The sequence below is a fragment of the Ambystoma mexicanum genome, chromosome 1p, assembly GCF_040938575.1.
Source record: "Ambystoma mexicanum isolate Mex_15411 chromosome 1p, UKY_AmexF1_1, whole genome shotgun sequence".
Classification (NCBI taxonomy): domain Eukaryota; kingdom Metazoa; phylum Chordata; class Amphibia; order Caudata; family Ambystomatidae; genus Ambystoma; species Ambystoma mexicanum.
In genome coordinates, this window is record NC_090921.1 from 1,164,077,660 (window position 1) to 1,164,095,774 (window position 18,115).

The following is an 18,115-nucleotide window of genomic DNA, read 5'->3' on the forward strand; positions in this document are numbered from 1 at the left end:
GCACATAATCCAGTAATGAGACTACCAGCTTCCTTAAGACATTTATAGTGGCTCTCTCACAATGCATGGAGGATGTTTAAACCCATTTTCCTAAGGTTCTAACTTAGGATATATGAATCTGTAGCCAAAAGTTTATATCTTGTTAAATAGCTCCAATATTACAGAACAGTACAAATCGAATCCAGACAGACTAATTTACAGTCATGCCAAAGTATGATCCAGGAGAAAGGCCCATTGAAAGCATTCACATACTAACCAGTGTCCCACTCCAACAAACTCTGGTCCTCCCAATTGGTACCAGCAGCAGTTCGGATGCATCGCTTCAACTTCTCCTGCTTGTTCTTCTTCTTATCCTCTGTAACTGGTTCAGCTACCAGCTAAAAAAAAATAAATGAAATATATGCCATGACTGTTTAACTTAACTCAGCTAATGACAACACTGCCAAACTCACAGAGTATGATCATTTTGTTGCGATTAAGATTGGGTGGTGTTAGGGGAGCTTTCCTGAAGTCCTACTGGTAGTAAGACTTTAGTAAGCTAGCCCAGTGGTTTGTAGATCCCCCAACACTTAGTATCCGTCTGTACTAACTCAAGACCTTCGTAGAGTGGCAGAGAAGTCAGGCTTATTTTAAGAGGAAGATGTGAGCGGCAGTCAAGTACACAAATTTAGCTAGACATGCACATCCAAAAAACTCTTAAGCTTACAATTTATATAACATTAAATATTTATTATATATACACACTAGAATCAATTTAAATACTTCAGATGTTTACACTAGAACACTTCGGAATACTTGGGCAATAAGCCCCGAGGCTGCGGGCCATTACCGCATAAGGTAATGCCCCTAGGGCCCATAGTTACAGGCCTGAGCGTAGGGTGGCTGTATTCCAAGGGCAGCCAGAAAATCACCTTAGGGTGCATTCCTGTAACCAAGGGGATTAAGCACAGGGAGTGTCGGGCACATCCTTCGCTTCCTGCCATGCCAGACTTGCTGGAGCCAGAGGTGAGCTTGACCAGTGAATCCCGCCAAAGACAAAATAAACAAATGGACCAAACCTGGTTTGGCGTGCAGAGTAAATCTCAAGAAGGATCTTTGCGATGGGAAATGACAAAAAAAGAAGACTGGGGCCAGTTTCACAAAATGGGCACCCATGGGTGCTTTACTGCAGCTGCAATTGCAGCCTGCAGTAAAAACACACAATGGTAGGAAAAAGTAAACTACTGCCACCAGCCATTAATTGTAGAAAGGGTAACAAAAATGTTGCATGAGAACCCATACTAAGTAACCCCTCCAGCACCCTAGTGTAAGATAATGTGTGCTGGGTCTAGAAAGTTACAAAATGTAGGTAAAGTCAATTTCACTTCACTGCTCTTGGAAACCGTTTCACCAAGAGAAGGTATTTATACCGTTGGGAAATCTAAGAGATTTCCCTGTGCCGCTGCACTGAGGATGCTGTGTGTCACAATGTAAAGATGATGCCTATGGAGTTTGTCAGACTCCAAAGTAAAGTAAAAAAGAAGTCCAAATCACAGAAAAATACATGCAAGAGTGGGGAAAAAGGTCTGCCTCTCCCCAGGTTAAAAATTAAAAGTCCTAAAGTCGAGCAAAAATAGCTTGGGGTCTCTAAGGTAGAAGGGAATTCGCACATTTCTGAGAATTCTCCGTAACAGCCGTCATTGGTGCTTCAATTCCTGGGCTGGCAGGAATACCCTGCATGGCCATATGAGGGATTTTCTGACCTGAGAAAGCAGGAAGAAGGCGAAAGAACAAAATGGGCAAAGATCAAGCAAAAAAAACTTGTGGAATGGCCATCTTAGGACACTAGCCACCTTTAGTAGCCAAACAGGTAATTAAAATATAGCAAACATGGTAAAAATGCAACTGCTGCCACCAGCTTGTCATTAACCACATTTAAAAGTAACCAAAATCCCTTTGTTAAAATGCTAGGGTGATAAAAAAGTAACCCCATTCCATTTCACTGCATTGAAAGATGCTGGGTGCAATGTTAAAAAGTTACCAAAGAAGGTAAAACGTAAAAGACAAAAGGGAAACAGTTTCCTAGTACTTATAGTCTGAAGAACTGATTGGTTTCACTGGGACGAGAGGCCAGGCAAGTATGGCCAGAGGGTGCCAATCTATCTGAGCAAGGGGCTGTAGCAACCTGAACCAGTTCTGAATGGCATATGCAGATGCTTGCCTTAGGAGTGTGTGGATTGGTCTTTTGTGTGAAAGCCATCCATAGGTATTTGGGGATGCCAGAGTTAGTGGCCAGCCATTGGCTGGTTGCCAAATGTTTGAATGTAGCTTTGTGTGCAATAGGAGACTTGAGTCACCAAGAAGATCCCTTACCCACTCGCCTTCTCTTGCTGCTGGGACACAAAGCTCCACATCTGGAAGGACTGATGCTCAGGGAAACGCCTGAAGCTACGAACCAGTATTTTAAGCACTCAAAGGAATCTGTTGGTGAAGCTCTGCTTTTCCAGTGATCAAGAAGGAACCAAATAGGGCACTCCTTCCCTGTGACCAGATGGGGACAGCTTGATCAACTCACCTATCCAAAGACCCGATCTTCCTGAAGATCCTGGCCACGCCTTCATAGTCTGCCCCAGTAGATGGACCCTGTTCATGCAGGCAAACGTGTGCTCCTCTGTGACGGCTGGACCTGGATTTCCTCATCTGGGGACATCTGGCAAGCAAACCGGTTTCATCTGCCCAATCTGGGAAGCTCCAGGGGGTCTGTCCTGCCCGCTGTTGCACAGCCAAGTAATCGAAATTCCAACCTGAATACTCCCGAGGTCGCTGGTGCCTCTCCAGTGTGGACCAGAGGATGAATCTCCAATAATCCTTTTGCGGCTCCGGGCACTCAACCCATCATTGGAAGGCTGCTCCTGAGCCCAAACACAGCATAGTAGCCTAAAATCTCTTTAGAGTGCCAATCTCAACTCCAAATATTAGAAACTTACTGCTGGCTCAGAACCCTGGCTGATGTTAGGTATGATATTCAGTTTAGTGCTAAATCTCCCTCACTTGTGAGACCCCCAGAACTTTTTACTTGACTGGTGGATTATTTTTCCTTATACCTTAGTGTGTGGGAACCTTTTTCCACACTCATACTTTCGTTTCATCTTTTGATGAGTGTCATTTTTAAGACTTTCCATAGTCTCTTGGATTTTATCCCTTTCGACAACTTTTTGGCATATGCCTTTTATTGTTGCTGGGTTGCCCTTTGGGCTCCCCTTTTAATTTTCTCTGGCTAACCTTGTGAGAACTACTGTTCCCAAGGATAGAAAGGATATTTTATCCTCTCTCAACTTTATTATGGGGAGACCAGCACCCCCACCTTTTGTGAAGTGCTGGGACAGTATCCCTTTTCTCATTCTCACTATAACATTTCTGTTGTAGGGACAAGCTTACACTAAATGGCTGGTGGCATTGAACCTTTTTACTAATTCGATGCCCCTATACCACAAGCTGTTTCCACAGCTACGGTAAAGGAACCCTATGTGCCCATTTTACCAAAATGGCCCAGTCTTTTTTCTGCCATTTTCGAGTTTCTTGTCCTTTCTTGGGCTTTCCCCTACTCTTGAGGAAGTACATTTTGTTTTTCGTGGGTTCCGTCTTCAGCAGGAGAATTTGGACAAGTCTGCCCAGGCTCCAGAGTGTCTGGGATGGCAGGAAGCAAGGGAGGAGTCCAAAACTGTGCAGCCATTTGTCTTCCAGTCTGCCTGCTGGGATCCATTTCCAACAGGGAGGTTGGCTGTCTTGAAAGGACTGCCACCCCCACAGGTTTCAATCTAGCATGCCTCTGTGATTGGCTGGGTTCCTGTATAAAGGTAAGTCCAGGAAGCTGAAGAGGTAGTCGACCACTGGGAACCAAAACCGAAGCGAAAGATGAAGAAAAGCCAGCAGAGAGAATTTTCAGCACCCGGAGAGCCAGCTGTGTAACCAGAGCCTGCTATTACCCTTGCTTCCAAACAACCTGGGGATACTGAAAAGTACAAACCAGCGCCTGGTGAGATTCACTATACTCAAGAAGTGCATTTCGAACCATCCTACGTCGCGATGTTACCATGCGCCACTGCAATACCCCAACACCCTGAGACCTAAAGGCGTTGGGCGATGAACAGTCTTCCAAATTCCGAATCTTGCTGAAAGTTTGGGGGCATCTTGCTGGACCTCCAGAGACGGGCATCGAGTCCTTGAAGTCCCCTCACCAGAGAGGTGGACCAGATTAGCAACGAGAATCCGACCAGTGATATTCAGTCTTCTCCTGGCTTTTGAAAAGGGTGCCAAAACCACAGAACCGCATCCAGCTGCGAAGAAACTCTTGCTTAGAGCCTTCCCAGTTGAACCCTGATAAAAAATCCCTTCCAGTGTCCTCATTTCAAGCGTCGCAACAAGGAATCTCTCGACCAGGTTTTTGGCTGCAGATCCTGAAGACGTCCTGCTGCAAACTCTTCTTCTGTGCTGAGGTACTGTATTGGCTGGGTTATTTACTTACCTTACGCCTTGTGTGATTCCTGTGCAGCTTTGGGGCGTTTCATGTGATTGGAGTCCTCTCATTCAGTTCACCCAGGCCCACTGCTGGAATCCTCATAGGGTGTCTTCTCCGAGGTCCCTGGACCCTATCAACCTGTAAAGTGAACTACTTACACAGGAACTCTGTCTTTTCCTACATCTGTGCCTATCTGGGCTCGTCTGTTGGCCACTAGAGACATGTTGACCCCCTCCTACCACTGAAAACACTCATGCACCAAGAATAGTGAAAGACTTATAAGGTTTGGGCCTTTTGGCTAAGAAATGTAATAAGTGTTTAAAAGTGCTTACTTGTTAAATAGTTGGTTTGGTAACTAGCCCTCTGAAAAAGGAGCAGTTAGAAAGGTTCTTACTATCCTTTGAATGTGTTTTGCCAGTCTGAAAAATATATGGGATACATTACGCACTGTAATCGTATTTCTGGTGCTTGATCTGCTTAGATTCACATGCTCTGCATAGTCTGATATCTAGTGGATGTGGAAGGGTATTATACTCCAGAAGGGGAGGAAGGGAGGGCACATGTGAATCTAAGCAAATACAAGCACCAGAAATAAGATTACAGTGATTAATGATCCCTTCTGGAGCTCTTGGATCTGCTTAGATCACATGCTCTGCATAGATTAGCAAGCAGTATCTGGAGAAGGAGGTGGGAAGTGAGAAGGTACAGCGGCAAAGAGATATTTTAGGACCCCTTGCCCACCTATAGCAGCTTTGCAAATGGCATCTAGAGGTAGCTCCTGTACCTCTGGTAGAGTGAACCCTGGGGGTGAAAGGTAAGACTTTCTTGGATAGGGAATAGCAGAGCTGTATGCACTTGACTATCCATCTGGAGATGGCGTTTTTTGATATGCGATCACCTTCTCTTCCAGGTGCTATGGAAACAAAGAGTTGGTCAGTTTTCCTTAGAGGTATAGTTTTCTTCACATAGTACAAGACCACCCTCTGTACGAGTGTATGGAGACTTCTTTCTGCTGAGTTTGATGGATTTTGAAAGAAGGTAGGGAGTTCTATGGATTGATTAACATGGAACTTTGAAATGAACTTAGGTGGGAATCTAGGATGTGTTCCGAGGACAACTGTCCTTGTGTATAATGAAAAAAGCGAGTAGCTCACTGACTCGTTTTATAGTGGTGATAGCTACTAGGAATGTCGTTTTTTAAGTTAGATGTTTTAGGCTGGCCTTGTGCATAGGCTGAAAGGGTCAACCCATGAGCTTGGAGAAGACAACATTGAGATCCCAACCCAGGGGAGGGTTGGAAATTGGGGAAGAGGGGTGTGGCCTCTTAACCCCTTCCATGAATGCCTTAAATGACAGTAACTTTCCACCAGGGCACCTTGTTGTGTGAAATGGTGTAAGCCGATAGGGCCGCCAGATGCACTGTGATGGAGTTAGATATTAGGCTGCAGTCTAGTAGGTAAAGACTGAAGTGTATACTGTTAGCTGGGGAACATTCTGTTGGGTTTAGTGTTTGCGACGTGCACCATATCACAAATCTCTTACACTTATTGAAATAGCAGTGTCTGGTGTTGAGTTTCTCTGCCTCTTTTAGGATATCCATACACCTTTGTAGAAGAATGCAAGTGACCAAATTATATGACTCCAGGAGCCAAGCAGCCAAGTTCATAGATTGAGGGTGCAGGTGGAGAGATGCTCCCTTGTGTTGTGTTAACATGTTGTACGGGCACGGGAGCTTGATTGGGTTGCACATCGCCATTTTGTGCAGATGTGGAAACCAAGGTTATCTCGGCCACATAGGAGCAACCAGGATCAGAGTTACTTACTCCTGGTGCATCTTGTGCACTATTTTGCTCAGGGAGTGGTGTCTGGGGGGGTTGGGCTGGTCGTAGGCAGATTTCCCTGATTAGTTGATCCACAGGGCACAGGGCGTTCCCCTTGGACCCTGGTTTGGACCTGGACACGAAGTCTGGGCATTGTGCGTTTAGACTTGTGGCAAACAAGTCTATTGGGGGGTGACCCCATTGTGAGAATATTCTATCTAGGTTATCTGTCAGGTTGCCACTCGCTTTCTTCAGGTAGAGGGTGTCTGCTTAGAGTGTCTGCCTGAGAATTGAGTTCTCCTGGAACATTTTGAGATGTTAGGAACATGTTCCGCTTGAGGCCCACTTCCATATTTTTTGGGATAGCTTAGACAGCCTTTGACAATGTGTGCCTCCTTGCTTGTTTAGGTAGAACATGGCAGTGGTGCAGTCTGTAAGGACCTGCACTGTTTGACCTGTAAGATGTTGTTGAAAGGCTTGAAGATTCTTGAGGACTACCAATAGTTCCAGGAAGTTGATGTCTTTGGGCTGTGGCGCATGTCCACTGGCCGTGGGATGTGTGGTGGAGGAAGTGAGCCCCCCATCCGACAAGTGAGGCGTCTGTAGTCAGGATTGGTTGTGCTGGTGGAAAGCAAAAAGGTTTTTCCTTTTAGCACGTTGTCCCTGGACTACCAGCGAAGAGCCTGTACCAAGGTTAGCGAAAACCACTAGATCGTCCCATTGACTGCCTGCCTGAGACCACTGTTTTGCTAGCCATTCCTGCATAGGACACATGCGCAGGGGCACATGTGGAACCAAGTGAATGCATGAGGCCAACACCGCGAGCAAGCGCATTGCTTTGTGTACAGTTATCTAGCGACCAACCTTGTAATGAGGTACTTGCAACAGCATGTTTTGTACTCTCTCATTTGAGGGGAAAGCCAGCTAAAAATAGAATCGCCCCTAAAAATAGTTTTATTTGGCTGGGGACTAGGCTCGATTTCTTTTTGTTGACGGAAAATCCCAGATTGAAAAGAAGGAACAAGGTACTTACCTGTAACTACTGTTCTCCAGCATGGGGAAAACAGTTTCACTTTCACTTACAAACTGTATTTCTCCTTTAAACCAATCACGGCCCTCTGGATCATACTTCCCCATCCAATGACAGTCCTCTCCCTAAGCCCCTTCTCTGGCAGCCATCTTCAGATTTGGTAAGCATGTAAAGTGGCAGTATGACCAAGAAGAGCAGCAGCGGGGTCGGAGGGAGGGTTCACAGGTGAATCCATGCCAGACCCACGCTGTAGAACAATAGTTACAGGAAGTAACTTGTTCCTTCTCCAGCATAGGGTTTAGCATGGATTCACATACTCATGAATAACGAATACATAGCAGTACAACATTACACAACCATGGGAGGTGGGAAGGCTCAGCAGAAAGCAATCAACTCTTATCTGTGGAGCTGACTCACCTTAAGCGACCAGGTTGTGTAGCACTGCTTGGCCGACTCTGGACTCCTCCCTGGAATACCTGGTGACGTAGTAGAACTTCGTGAAGGTGTGTGTGGACCTCCACGTAGCAGGCCTGCAGAGGTACAGAAGAGGCACACGAGACAGGAATGCCATTGTCGCAGTGATCGCTCTGGGAGTGGGTTCTCGGATGGCCAGGCAGCGGTCAGTTCGCCAACCAATGACAGAGTGATGCAGCCAGAGAGCCACCTTGAGATGGAGGCCTTGAACAAGTCCTTCCCATGGTTAACAGGACCAGAGTTGACGAACAGTTGAGAAGTCTTCCGAAAACTCTTTGTGCGCGTCCCGTAGAACTTCAGGGCACGAGCAACATCCAGCAAATGCAAGGCCCTTTCAGCCGGAGATGAAGGCTTCGGGAAAAACCCAGGCAACACCAAAACTCATTGAGGTGGAATTCCGATGAGACCTTCAGCATGAAAGAGGGGTGCGTCCGCAGCACCACCATCGATTTGTGGAAAGCCAGATATGGCTGCTTGCAGGATAGGGCCTGGATCTCACCCACCTTCCTGGCAGAGGTGATGGTCACAAGGAAAGCAGTTTTCCAAGAGAGGAACTTGAACGGGGTCTGATGCATAGGCTCAAATGGGGCTCCCATGAGCCTCGTCAGCACCACATCGATTTGCCATGCCGGGACAGAAGCCTTCAAAACAGTCCTTTGTGGAACTCCTTGACGAGTCGATGAGACCAAAGTAAAGACCTGGTGTAGGGGGAGATAACCATCAGATGTACCATGATGAAGGCGTGTGTCAGTCCAGCTAAGGATAGCTAGTATGGAAGAATCTGCTGGACCATAACCCTCAGAGGGGTAATCTTCTGAGACTAGCACCACGTCGCAAAACGCTTCCATTTGTGAATGTAGCACTTCAAAGTTGATGATGCCCTGGCAAGGATCACCCTACAGTGCGTCAGCAACTCATATCGTCCAAACTCAAGGGCTGCAGGAGCCAAGCCCTCAGGTTCAGCGAGCCTGGGTCGTGGTGAAGGATTGCGCCTCCTTCTCTGGTGAGAAGTTCCAGAACCACCGGCAGCTTGACCGGAGGCGACGCTGAGAAGGTCTGGATACCAAATCTGCCTCAGCCATGCTGGGGCGATTTGTAGCATCCTGCGTTGGCACTGTGAGTGCATTGATGACTCGTAGCAGGAGAGGCAACAGAGGAAATGCGTACAGAAACAGGCTTTCGTGCGCAAAGGAGAACGCGTCCCCCAGGCTCCTCGGTTGGTGGAATCGGCTGGCAAACTTCTTGCATTTGGAGTTCACTGCCGTTGAAAATAGATCTATCTGGGGCCAGCCCCACTTGACGAAGATGTGGTCCACCTGGTCCTGCAGAAGTTTCCCACTCGTGGCAGGGGCGCAATTCCCTGCTGAGGGAGTCTGCAATGGTGTTCTTGACTCCCGCCAGGTGAAGAGGAAAGAGGAACATCCCCTGTCCGATGGCCAGGTACCACAAGTCCTGCGCCTCTGGAGAGCGCTGAGGATCAAGTGCCGCCCGTTTCCTTATGTAGAACATCGTGGTGGTGCTGTCCGTGAAGATCCTTACCACCTTGCCCTTCATAGTTGAAAGGAACGACTTGAGGTCCCAGAACACACACACACTATATGGAGTTCTTTCTTCTCAGGCAGCCACAGGCCTCTGGCGTGCAGACGTTCGATGTGAGCGCCCCAGCCCTCCAGGGAAACGTCAGTGGTGAACATTTCCTGGTATGGGGGGTGGGGGGGTTCTGAAAGCCTGTGCCCCGGGGATGTTGGAGCGAACGCCCCACCACCGTATCGCCCGACAGAACTCCTCATCGAACGGGATCTTGTCTGCGAAGCTTGCATACACCTGTATCCAGCGAGCGTCCAGGAACTCCTGAAGAGGTCACATCCGTAACCAGCAGAGCTGGATAAGGTAGATGCAAGACATCATCATGTGGAGAAGCGATTTGATGGTCCGCACTGTGGTGGTCTTAAGTGACAACAGTCGTTGCACTTTTCCTGGCTGCTACCCTCTCGTCCGAGGGCGGCGCTAGGCAGGAGACTGTATTGAGTCTGACTCCTAGGAACAGTGTATTCTGCGAAGGCGTCAAGCAGGACTTTGGATAATTGATGGAGAATCCCAGATCCATCAGTAGCTGGACGGTTGTCTGTGTCTCCGACGGCCAATTCTCGTGAACTGGCCCGAATGAGCCAGTTGTCCAGGTACGGGTACACGTGTATCCCCCATAGACGCAGATGGGTCGCTACCGGTGCAAGGCACTTCGTGAACACCCTGGGAGCCGATTTCAGGCCGAAGGGGATGGCCTTGAACTGGTAGTGCCGTCCCTGCACAACGAAGCGTAGAAACCCTCGAACGTTCGGTGCTTCTTGCGAATGGGGACGTGGAAGTAGGCGTCCTCCAGGTCCAGCGACGTCAAGAAGTCAAGTTCTTCCTGTTGGACTGAGAACGTGCTGTAACGTGAACATCCTGAATCTTTGGGACTTGAGATACTTGTTGAGACGCCGCAGGTTTAGAATGGGCCGCCAGCCCCCTGTTTTCTTTTTGACTAAAAAGTATCTGGGGTAGACTCCAGAGCCATCGAGGAACCAGCTCTATCGCCCCCTTTTGCAGCATCGCCCGAACCTCCTCCAAGAGTTGAGGGATCCGTGGACAGCTTCACTGAAACTCTACGGTATGTCAGTGGAAGTGAGCGTCCGGCACTGTCGGTGGAGATCTGCTTCCATTTGTTGACTAATTCAGTTAGCCAGCCTCCCACCGGGGTGCAAGGGTGGGTGCCCGACATCCTGATCCATTCAGTCCTGCTTCAGCACCCTGCCTTGAGGGCGACGGTGGTGCTGACCACCTCTACCGTAGGCCTTGGAATGGCCTCTGTAGGCATGTTGAGTCGTGGACCTGGAGGGCTGGCGGTACGAATAGAAACCTTTTGTCGATCTGGTTGGCTTTCCTCAGGAACAAAAGAAGAGGAGTGTTGCAGGTGCGTGCCTCTCTCTCTCTCTCTCTCTCTTGCAACAGGGCCATCGTCTCAACCCTCTTGTTGTCATGGAGGAAGACCAGAAACGGACCCAGCTTCTACCACAGCTCCTTGTTCTACCTGGTCACGATCACCAATGCTTTGGCTGCCTTGATGGTTGACGATGCGGTGTAGATAACCTTCCTTTCCATGGCGTCCAAATTCTTCCTCTCGCTGCCCGGAGGTACTGAGGACAATGAGGATGGGTTCGACAACCTTTTCCTCGCAGTCGCCAACACCACTGAGTCCAGCGATGGTTGCGACCGTAGGCACTTAAGTGCGGACTCAGGCACTCAGTACTTTTTCTCCAGCCTATCCCGGTTGGCTGAGGCAGTGCAGGTGTTAGGCAAAGTTTGTATGCAGTACCCTCTGGGACCACTACACACAACTAGGACTACAGGTGTAAGTAAAACCAACCTTTGGTATAAGTCTGTACCACGCAGTTTTTGATAGCGAGCTGAGCAGCCATGCTTATCTGAAGAGGGAATGTGAGCTTGTAAGAGTGTTACACAGAGGTCTATAATTACAAGTATTCAGACAGACACTTATACTCAAGGTTTCTTGGTAAAACACTTCTTAATTTATTACACAGTCGATTAGGAAACATTCACTAAAAGGAGGCAATCAATATCACACGGAAATATACTACAGTACTTTACACTATCAGTTTCTGAGAAATTTAAACTACTTTGAAGTAGGAGCAAAATGGCATTCAGAGCATTTGAAGTAGGAGCAAAAAGGAATAAGTTAATAAAACGAATAATAGAGTTACTCTTAAACAGTGCAAATACTTTGAGTTCACCATGAGAGTTGATTCAATGCAATAGCTAGGCCAAAGTCAATGGGCTAGAGTCTTGTATAAGAAAACCGGTTCTGGTAGTTTAAACGGAAAAGTCTTTGCCACGGTTCTCAGAAGTAGTTCATAGAAGAAAGGTTTGTATGTCGGGTCACAAGCTGACTAGGCCTGCAAGTTGCCAAAGTTGTACGCACTTTCGCAGTGAGAGGTAAGATCTCTCGGTCGGGCTTTCACAGTACCTTATAAATTGAAGAAAAAGATGCAGCTGAAAACTTCTGTTCCTGGCAGCTCCTGCAGATCTCGCTGTTCCTGAGCCTCAGTCGTGGGGACAAGAGGAAGGACGTCGGGGTACTCGTGCACTGCACGGGGACTGGTCACAAAGCTGGCAAACTGGCAAATCTTCCATTCCGGTAGCAGTCTTAAAGCACACACACTCGTGTCCTTCTCCCTGGCTATTCAGTTTCCTGCAGCACTCTGAGGAAAATACAACTAGCTCCGAGAATGGTGTCCAGGTGGCTTACGAGTTGATTGGTGTAACGCTCACCTGATTCCCGCAGAGGCGCCGGTCTTGACTGGGTGAATGCCGTATCTTCAAAGGTGATGTGTAACACACGGTTGGCTCTTTGGGCTAGACCTCGGTGCACTGTATGTCTGTGTCATGATCTCTGCTTCCAAAAGGTCAGGGGTTTCCCAACTCCCTTGGAAGCAGATCCATAACCCAGGTTCCGAGTGCCAACCAGTCCCAATTGGGACCTTTTGGACCCAGTCCTGGCGCCAGTGGCACCAGGCTCATAAATCTGGCCAGTCCCAGCGCTGGAAGCGCCGGGCTCATAATGCTTGGGTGGACTTACCTGCAGCAGACCATGCTGCTTACTTGCCTGCCAGTTGAGCCTCTGATCCTCTTCTGTTTGGAACTACTTTTCCTGTTGGGTGGGGCAGGAGCCACTCCCTAGATTCAGAACACTGGAACTCTTCTGGAAAGCAGGAACTCTTTTCTTACCAAGGCGTGGCTGTGGAAGGAGACACCTAAGCACTACAGGAGGCTATTTAAACCACACCCGATGGATGAATCTTGCTTTGCGTTATTCTGCATCCTCTGCAACAGAACGCTCATCGTGTCTTCTGCATCTGATCCTGGGCCTAAGGAAAAAGGCTTACCATCCTGAATCCAGTCTTCAGCAACACCTATAAAGACAAGAAAGAACAGGTTAGCATTACGGTCTTCAGTGACAGTTCTTCACTTACCTGGTCCATCGGCTGTCACCAACGCCTCGCGCTGCATTCCGGCATCTGAAAGACAAAGGCTTACCTACTCTTCGTGCGCTCCGGAGGTCTTCACACTGCATTCCGGCATCTGAAAGACAAAAGCTTACCAACTCTTCGCACGCTCCGGAGGCCTTCGGCGCTGCATCCTGCATCTGAAAGACAAAACAAGGTGCGTTTAAAGACATTGGGGAACTTTAATACTCACGTGCCATTACTCCTTTCCACATCTAACCCAGTGGGTATTCCGGCACCCTGCAGCCGCTCCGAACTTGTACCTGCAAAATAAAAAGACAGTTAGAGCGCATCGTCAAGCAGGCAACAAGCGCTTACTTACGTGCTTCCAGGCGCTTCTATTCATCACACGGGCTCCATCTTCAACTCACTTAAGCCCGTCATCCGCCATCGCCGGAACCCTGCAAAACAAGAAAAATCATTACTAAGGACTTTACAGACATTAGAATTACTCGAAACTTACCGTTCGTGCAGTAAACGACGGACAGCAGTCCTCTGAAGTCAAGAGGCCTGCTCCCCTTATCCAGTGAAGAAACTGGTTACAGCACCCTGCCCCGAGGCAGATGGAGAGCACGGCGTTCACTTACCTAAGGTGAGAGTGTTAACCTTTGGGGTTCTACAGGAGAAGAGAAAGGGAAGAAGAGAGAGACATTCAATAACCCAGTTCCTTAATCCCATATTTTCTATCTGCAGACATCTTACCCTTCAAGTCAGACATACAGTGCACAGAGGTCCAGCCCAAAGAGCCAGCCGTGTGTTACACATCACCTTTGAAGATACGGTATACGCCCTGTCAAGACCGGCGCCTCTACGGGAATCAGGTGAGCGTTACAGAACGCAAAGCCTACCACAAAACTCCCGTCCAGGCGCTATGGAAACCTCGGATACCGACCAGCTAGCCCAGTTACTTGGGGAACTAAGGGCAGAAGTGCATGCAGCCCGTCAGGAAACGAACGCTCTAAGAAGGGAACTGATTATTTCCAAGGAGCGAACAGATGATCTCGCTAGACAATTGCTACAGTCACAAGCCGGACAGACCCCGTTACCCGCATCTGGGGGAAATCTTCCTTCTACATCCTCTATGAATCCAGTGCAGATCAACTTACCTGGGAATGTACCTCTGGCTCCGCCCGAACGATTTTCTGGTGACCCAAAGAGGTTTGCAGTATTTATCAATCAGTGCCGGTTGCATTTCTTATGCCGGCCAGCAGCCTTTCCAACTGATCAAGCTAAAGTAGCTTTCGTGCTTTCGTACCTTAGTGGCAATGCGGCAGACTGGTCGATCCCTCTAGTAAATCAAGATGATCTGGTCCTCCATGATTTTCAAGCTTTTCAGCTCAGTATGGAAAAACTGTTCGCAAGACATTCACAGGGGCAGGCCTTGGACAATGAGCTTCTTTCGTTGCGACAAGGTAATCAAGACCTTTTGGCTTATATTGCGTCTTTCAACAGACTGATAGTGGAAACTCAATGGCCTGAGGACAAAAGGATTACGCTGTTTTATAGAGGTCTACGTGGAGAGCTCAAAGATGTGTTAGCCCAAGTAGTGAATCCCCCACAAGATTGTTCGGACTATATAGACTTAGTCGTTCAAATAGATCACAGACTGCAGAACAGGAAGGCCAATCGTTCCAAGTTTGATGCTCGAGTATTTTCCAAACCGCCAACTCCTTCCAAAGGAGTAGACTCCGGGGAACCCATGCAAATAGGAGGTCTGAAAGGTCCTCTAACACAAAAGGAGCGGGAAAGGAGAAAACAGTTGCAATTATGCCTCTATTGCGGAAACTCAGGGCACTTTCTTCGAGACTGTCCGGTGAAACCTGCCAAGAAGGCAGTAGGAGTTGCAGTTACCAAAGTTACAAACTCTGAGCAGGGAAACAACCTCGCCCGACAAGAATAGAGGTCCTCTTGCCGAGCGTGAAAACCAGTTCCGTGACCTCGCATTTCGTGATACCTATGGTCCTCATTAGCCCTGATAATCCGGATCGATTACATGCAATTGAAGCTTACGTCGACAGCGGTGCCATCGGCAATTATGTGGATCATGAAATGGTTTTGAGGATGAATCTAACTCTTTGTCCCAAGGCTGTAAAGGACGTCATTACTACGGTGGATGGTACGGAGATAGCCTCCGGGCCAGTAACGCATACCACCCAAGAAGTGACGCTAGAAAGTCAAGATGGACACCATGAGAAGATCGTGTTCGATGTGATCAAGGCCCCTCATTTTCAGATTATTCTAGGAATACCTTGGTTAGAGAAACACAATCCTCTGATCGATTGGCGAGCAAGAACGGTCCAGTTTCCAGAATGTGTCTCTACTTGTCACCCTCCACCTGGTGTTGCACTGGCAGCAATTTCTTCAGAGACTCCCCAGTTACCTCCCGAATACCTAGAATACCAAGATGTTTTCCGGAAGGATCAGGCTAACTCTCTACCTCCTCATAGGTCTTATGACTGCCAGATAGACCTGATACCTGGATCTACTCCTCCTTGTAGTAGAATTTATGCCCTCACCGAGTCTGAGAACCTTCACCTTCGACAATACCTGGATCAATAGTTGGCAAATGGGTTTATTCGTCCTTCCAAGTCCCCTGCTTCTTTAGCTTTGTTCTTCGTTCCAAAAAAGGAAGGAGACCTTAGAACTTGTATAGATTATCGCTCCCTGAACCAGATCACCGTTAAGAATAGATATCCGTTACCTTTGATCCCTGAACTCCTGGACCAAGTCAGAAAAGCATGCATATATACAAAGCTGGATCTTAGAGGAGCTTACCACTTGGTACGAGTAAAAGAGGGCGATGAATGGAATACGGCCTTCCGCACCAAGTATGGGCTATTTGAATATCAGGTCATGCCCTTCGGACTTTGCAATGCCCCGGCCGCCTTTCAATATTTTATGAACGATGTCCTCAGAGAGCTCATAGATGTGTGTGTTGTTGTTTACATTGACGACATCCTCGTTTATTCTTCATCGGAATCAGAACATCGGAAACACGTGAAGATAGTCCTCGAAAGATTGCGTCAACACAAACTTTTCGCTAAGTTGGAAAAATGTGTTTTCAACGTGACTGAAGTTGAATTCTTGGGATTCATATTATCACCTGGAGGAGTGCATATGGATTCAAAGAAGGTCGATGCAGTTCTCAAATGGCCATCACCATCCTCCGTAAAATGTGTGCAAAGCATGTTAGGCTTCGCTAACTTTTACCGCAGGTTTATCCCCGAATTCTCTCGAATAGTCCAGCCCATCACTGCCTTGTTAAAGAAAAACAAACGTTTTGAATGGTCTACCGAGGCGGAACAAGCTTTCCAGGATTTGAAGACTAAATTTATCGCTGCACCAATCTTAAAACACCCTCGCCCCGAACTCCCCTACATCGTGGAAACTGATGCTTCAAGCCTTGCCATGGGGGCAGTTCTATCACAAAAGGACCCGGTAAGCAATCAGTTGCATCCCGTGGCATTTTGGTCCCGCAAATTCTCGCCTCCTGAAATCAATTACACGATTACTGATAAGGAACTTCTGGCTATCAAGTCTGCCTTTAAGGCTTGGCGGCATTATCTGCTGGGGGCCCGACACACCGTTACTGTGATTACGGATCACCGAAACCTGCAATATTTGAAAACCGCAAAAGCCCAATCCTCTAGACAACTCCGTTGGGCATTATTCTTTGCCGAGTTTGACTTCATAATTACCTATCGACCTGGTACAAAGAACGGTAAAGCTGATGCCCTTTCTCGGATGGGAGTGGAAGAACACTTGATCAACCCTAAACCTGTACCAATCATTCCCGAACAAAGAATTCTGGGTGTAATCGCCACAGAATCCATAGAGGAAGTTAAGGATAAAGCCAGGCAACTTGTAACTCCAGCAGACATACAGAATTGGCATCTGCAGGGAAAGGACTTTGCAGTAAAGGACAACTTATTGTATTTCCAAGAACGATTATACCTACCCAGCACAGATTTACAGAAAAAAGTAATCTCTTGTTATCACGATTCTTTAATGGAAGGACATCCCGGTATGGCCAAGACCTCAGAAAAGATCAAGCGCTACTTCTGGTGGCCGTCTTGGAAAAAAGATATCAGAGACTTTATAATGTCCTGTGGAGTATGCGCCCAAAACAAGAGTCAAAAGGAAAGACCAGCAGGCCTCTTACGCCCTATTGACATCCCACCTCGCCCTTGGCATACGCTTTCTATGGACTTCATCACCGATCTACCTCCATGCTCCGGATACAATACGATTCTAGTAATCGTGGACTTATTCTCCAAGATGGCGCATTTCATTCCGCTCAAAGGCTTGCCAACAGCAGCAACTCTGGCCCGAGAATTTCTCGAAAACATCGTCCGACTGCACGGTTTTCCTTCGGTTCTAATTTCGGATCGAGGTAGTCAATTTATTTCTCATTTTTGGCGAAGTTGCTGTCGGTCGGCTCAAATTGATGCGAGACTATCGACCAGTCACCACCCTCAGACCGACGGACAAACCGAGAGGACCAATCAAACTCTGGAACAGTATTTACGCTGCATGCTGCAACAAACTGAAAAAACTTGGAAAGACATCCTTTGGATAGCCGAATATGCCTACAATAACTCTGTCCATTCGGGAACTGAGAAAACCCCGTTTTTTCTTTTGTACGGCAGTCACCCCCGAACCTCGGAGTTGGATCCCCTCCAAGATCTTGAAACACCAGCAGTAGACTACCTGCATTCTACAATCACCCAAGCCTTTAAGGAAGCTGTTTCTCACCTTCAAAGGGCTAAAGAACAATACAAGAAAGGAGCAGATCAACATCGGAAGGAAGCCCCTCACTATCAAGTAGGGGATCAAGTCTGGTTATCCACCAAATATCTACCTCTAAAAGGGCCACGCACATTCAACCCAAGATACCTTGGTCCCTATTCCATCACTACCATAGTAAACCCAGTAGCGGTCAAGTTGGACTTGCCCCCGCACATGAAGATACATCCGGTCTTCCACGTCTCTCTATTAAAACCCGTGCAACCTCAAACCCGACTAACTAAATCTCCAAAACCTATCCTAGTTGATGGAGAACTCGAGTTTGAAGTCAAAAGCATTCTGGACTCTAAGATCTCCAAATCTAAACTATTTTACCTAATTGACTGGAAAGGCTACGGCCCCCAAGAGAGATCCTGGGAACCTGCTGAATATGTCCACGCTCCTCGCCTAATCAAAAGATTTCACCGAACATTTCCTGACAAGC

The 18,115-nt window shown here is 47.7% G+C and overlaps 1 protein-coding gene across 2 annotated transcripts in view; it reads right to left on the reverse strand.

Moving 5' to 3' along the window:
- RBM42 (RNA binding motif protein 42) overlaps positions 1-18,115 on the reverse strand; it is a 369,809-nt gene that overhangs the window by 45,849 nt on the left and 305,845 nt on the right. For both annotated transcript variants that reach the window (XM_069604857.1, XM_069604858.1), the window contains one exon: positions 257-377. In XM_069604857.1, the coding sequence (XP_069460958.1) occupies positions 257-377 (121 nt within the window). The remainder of the gene's footprint in view (positions 1-256; positions 378-18,115) is intronic.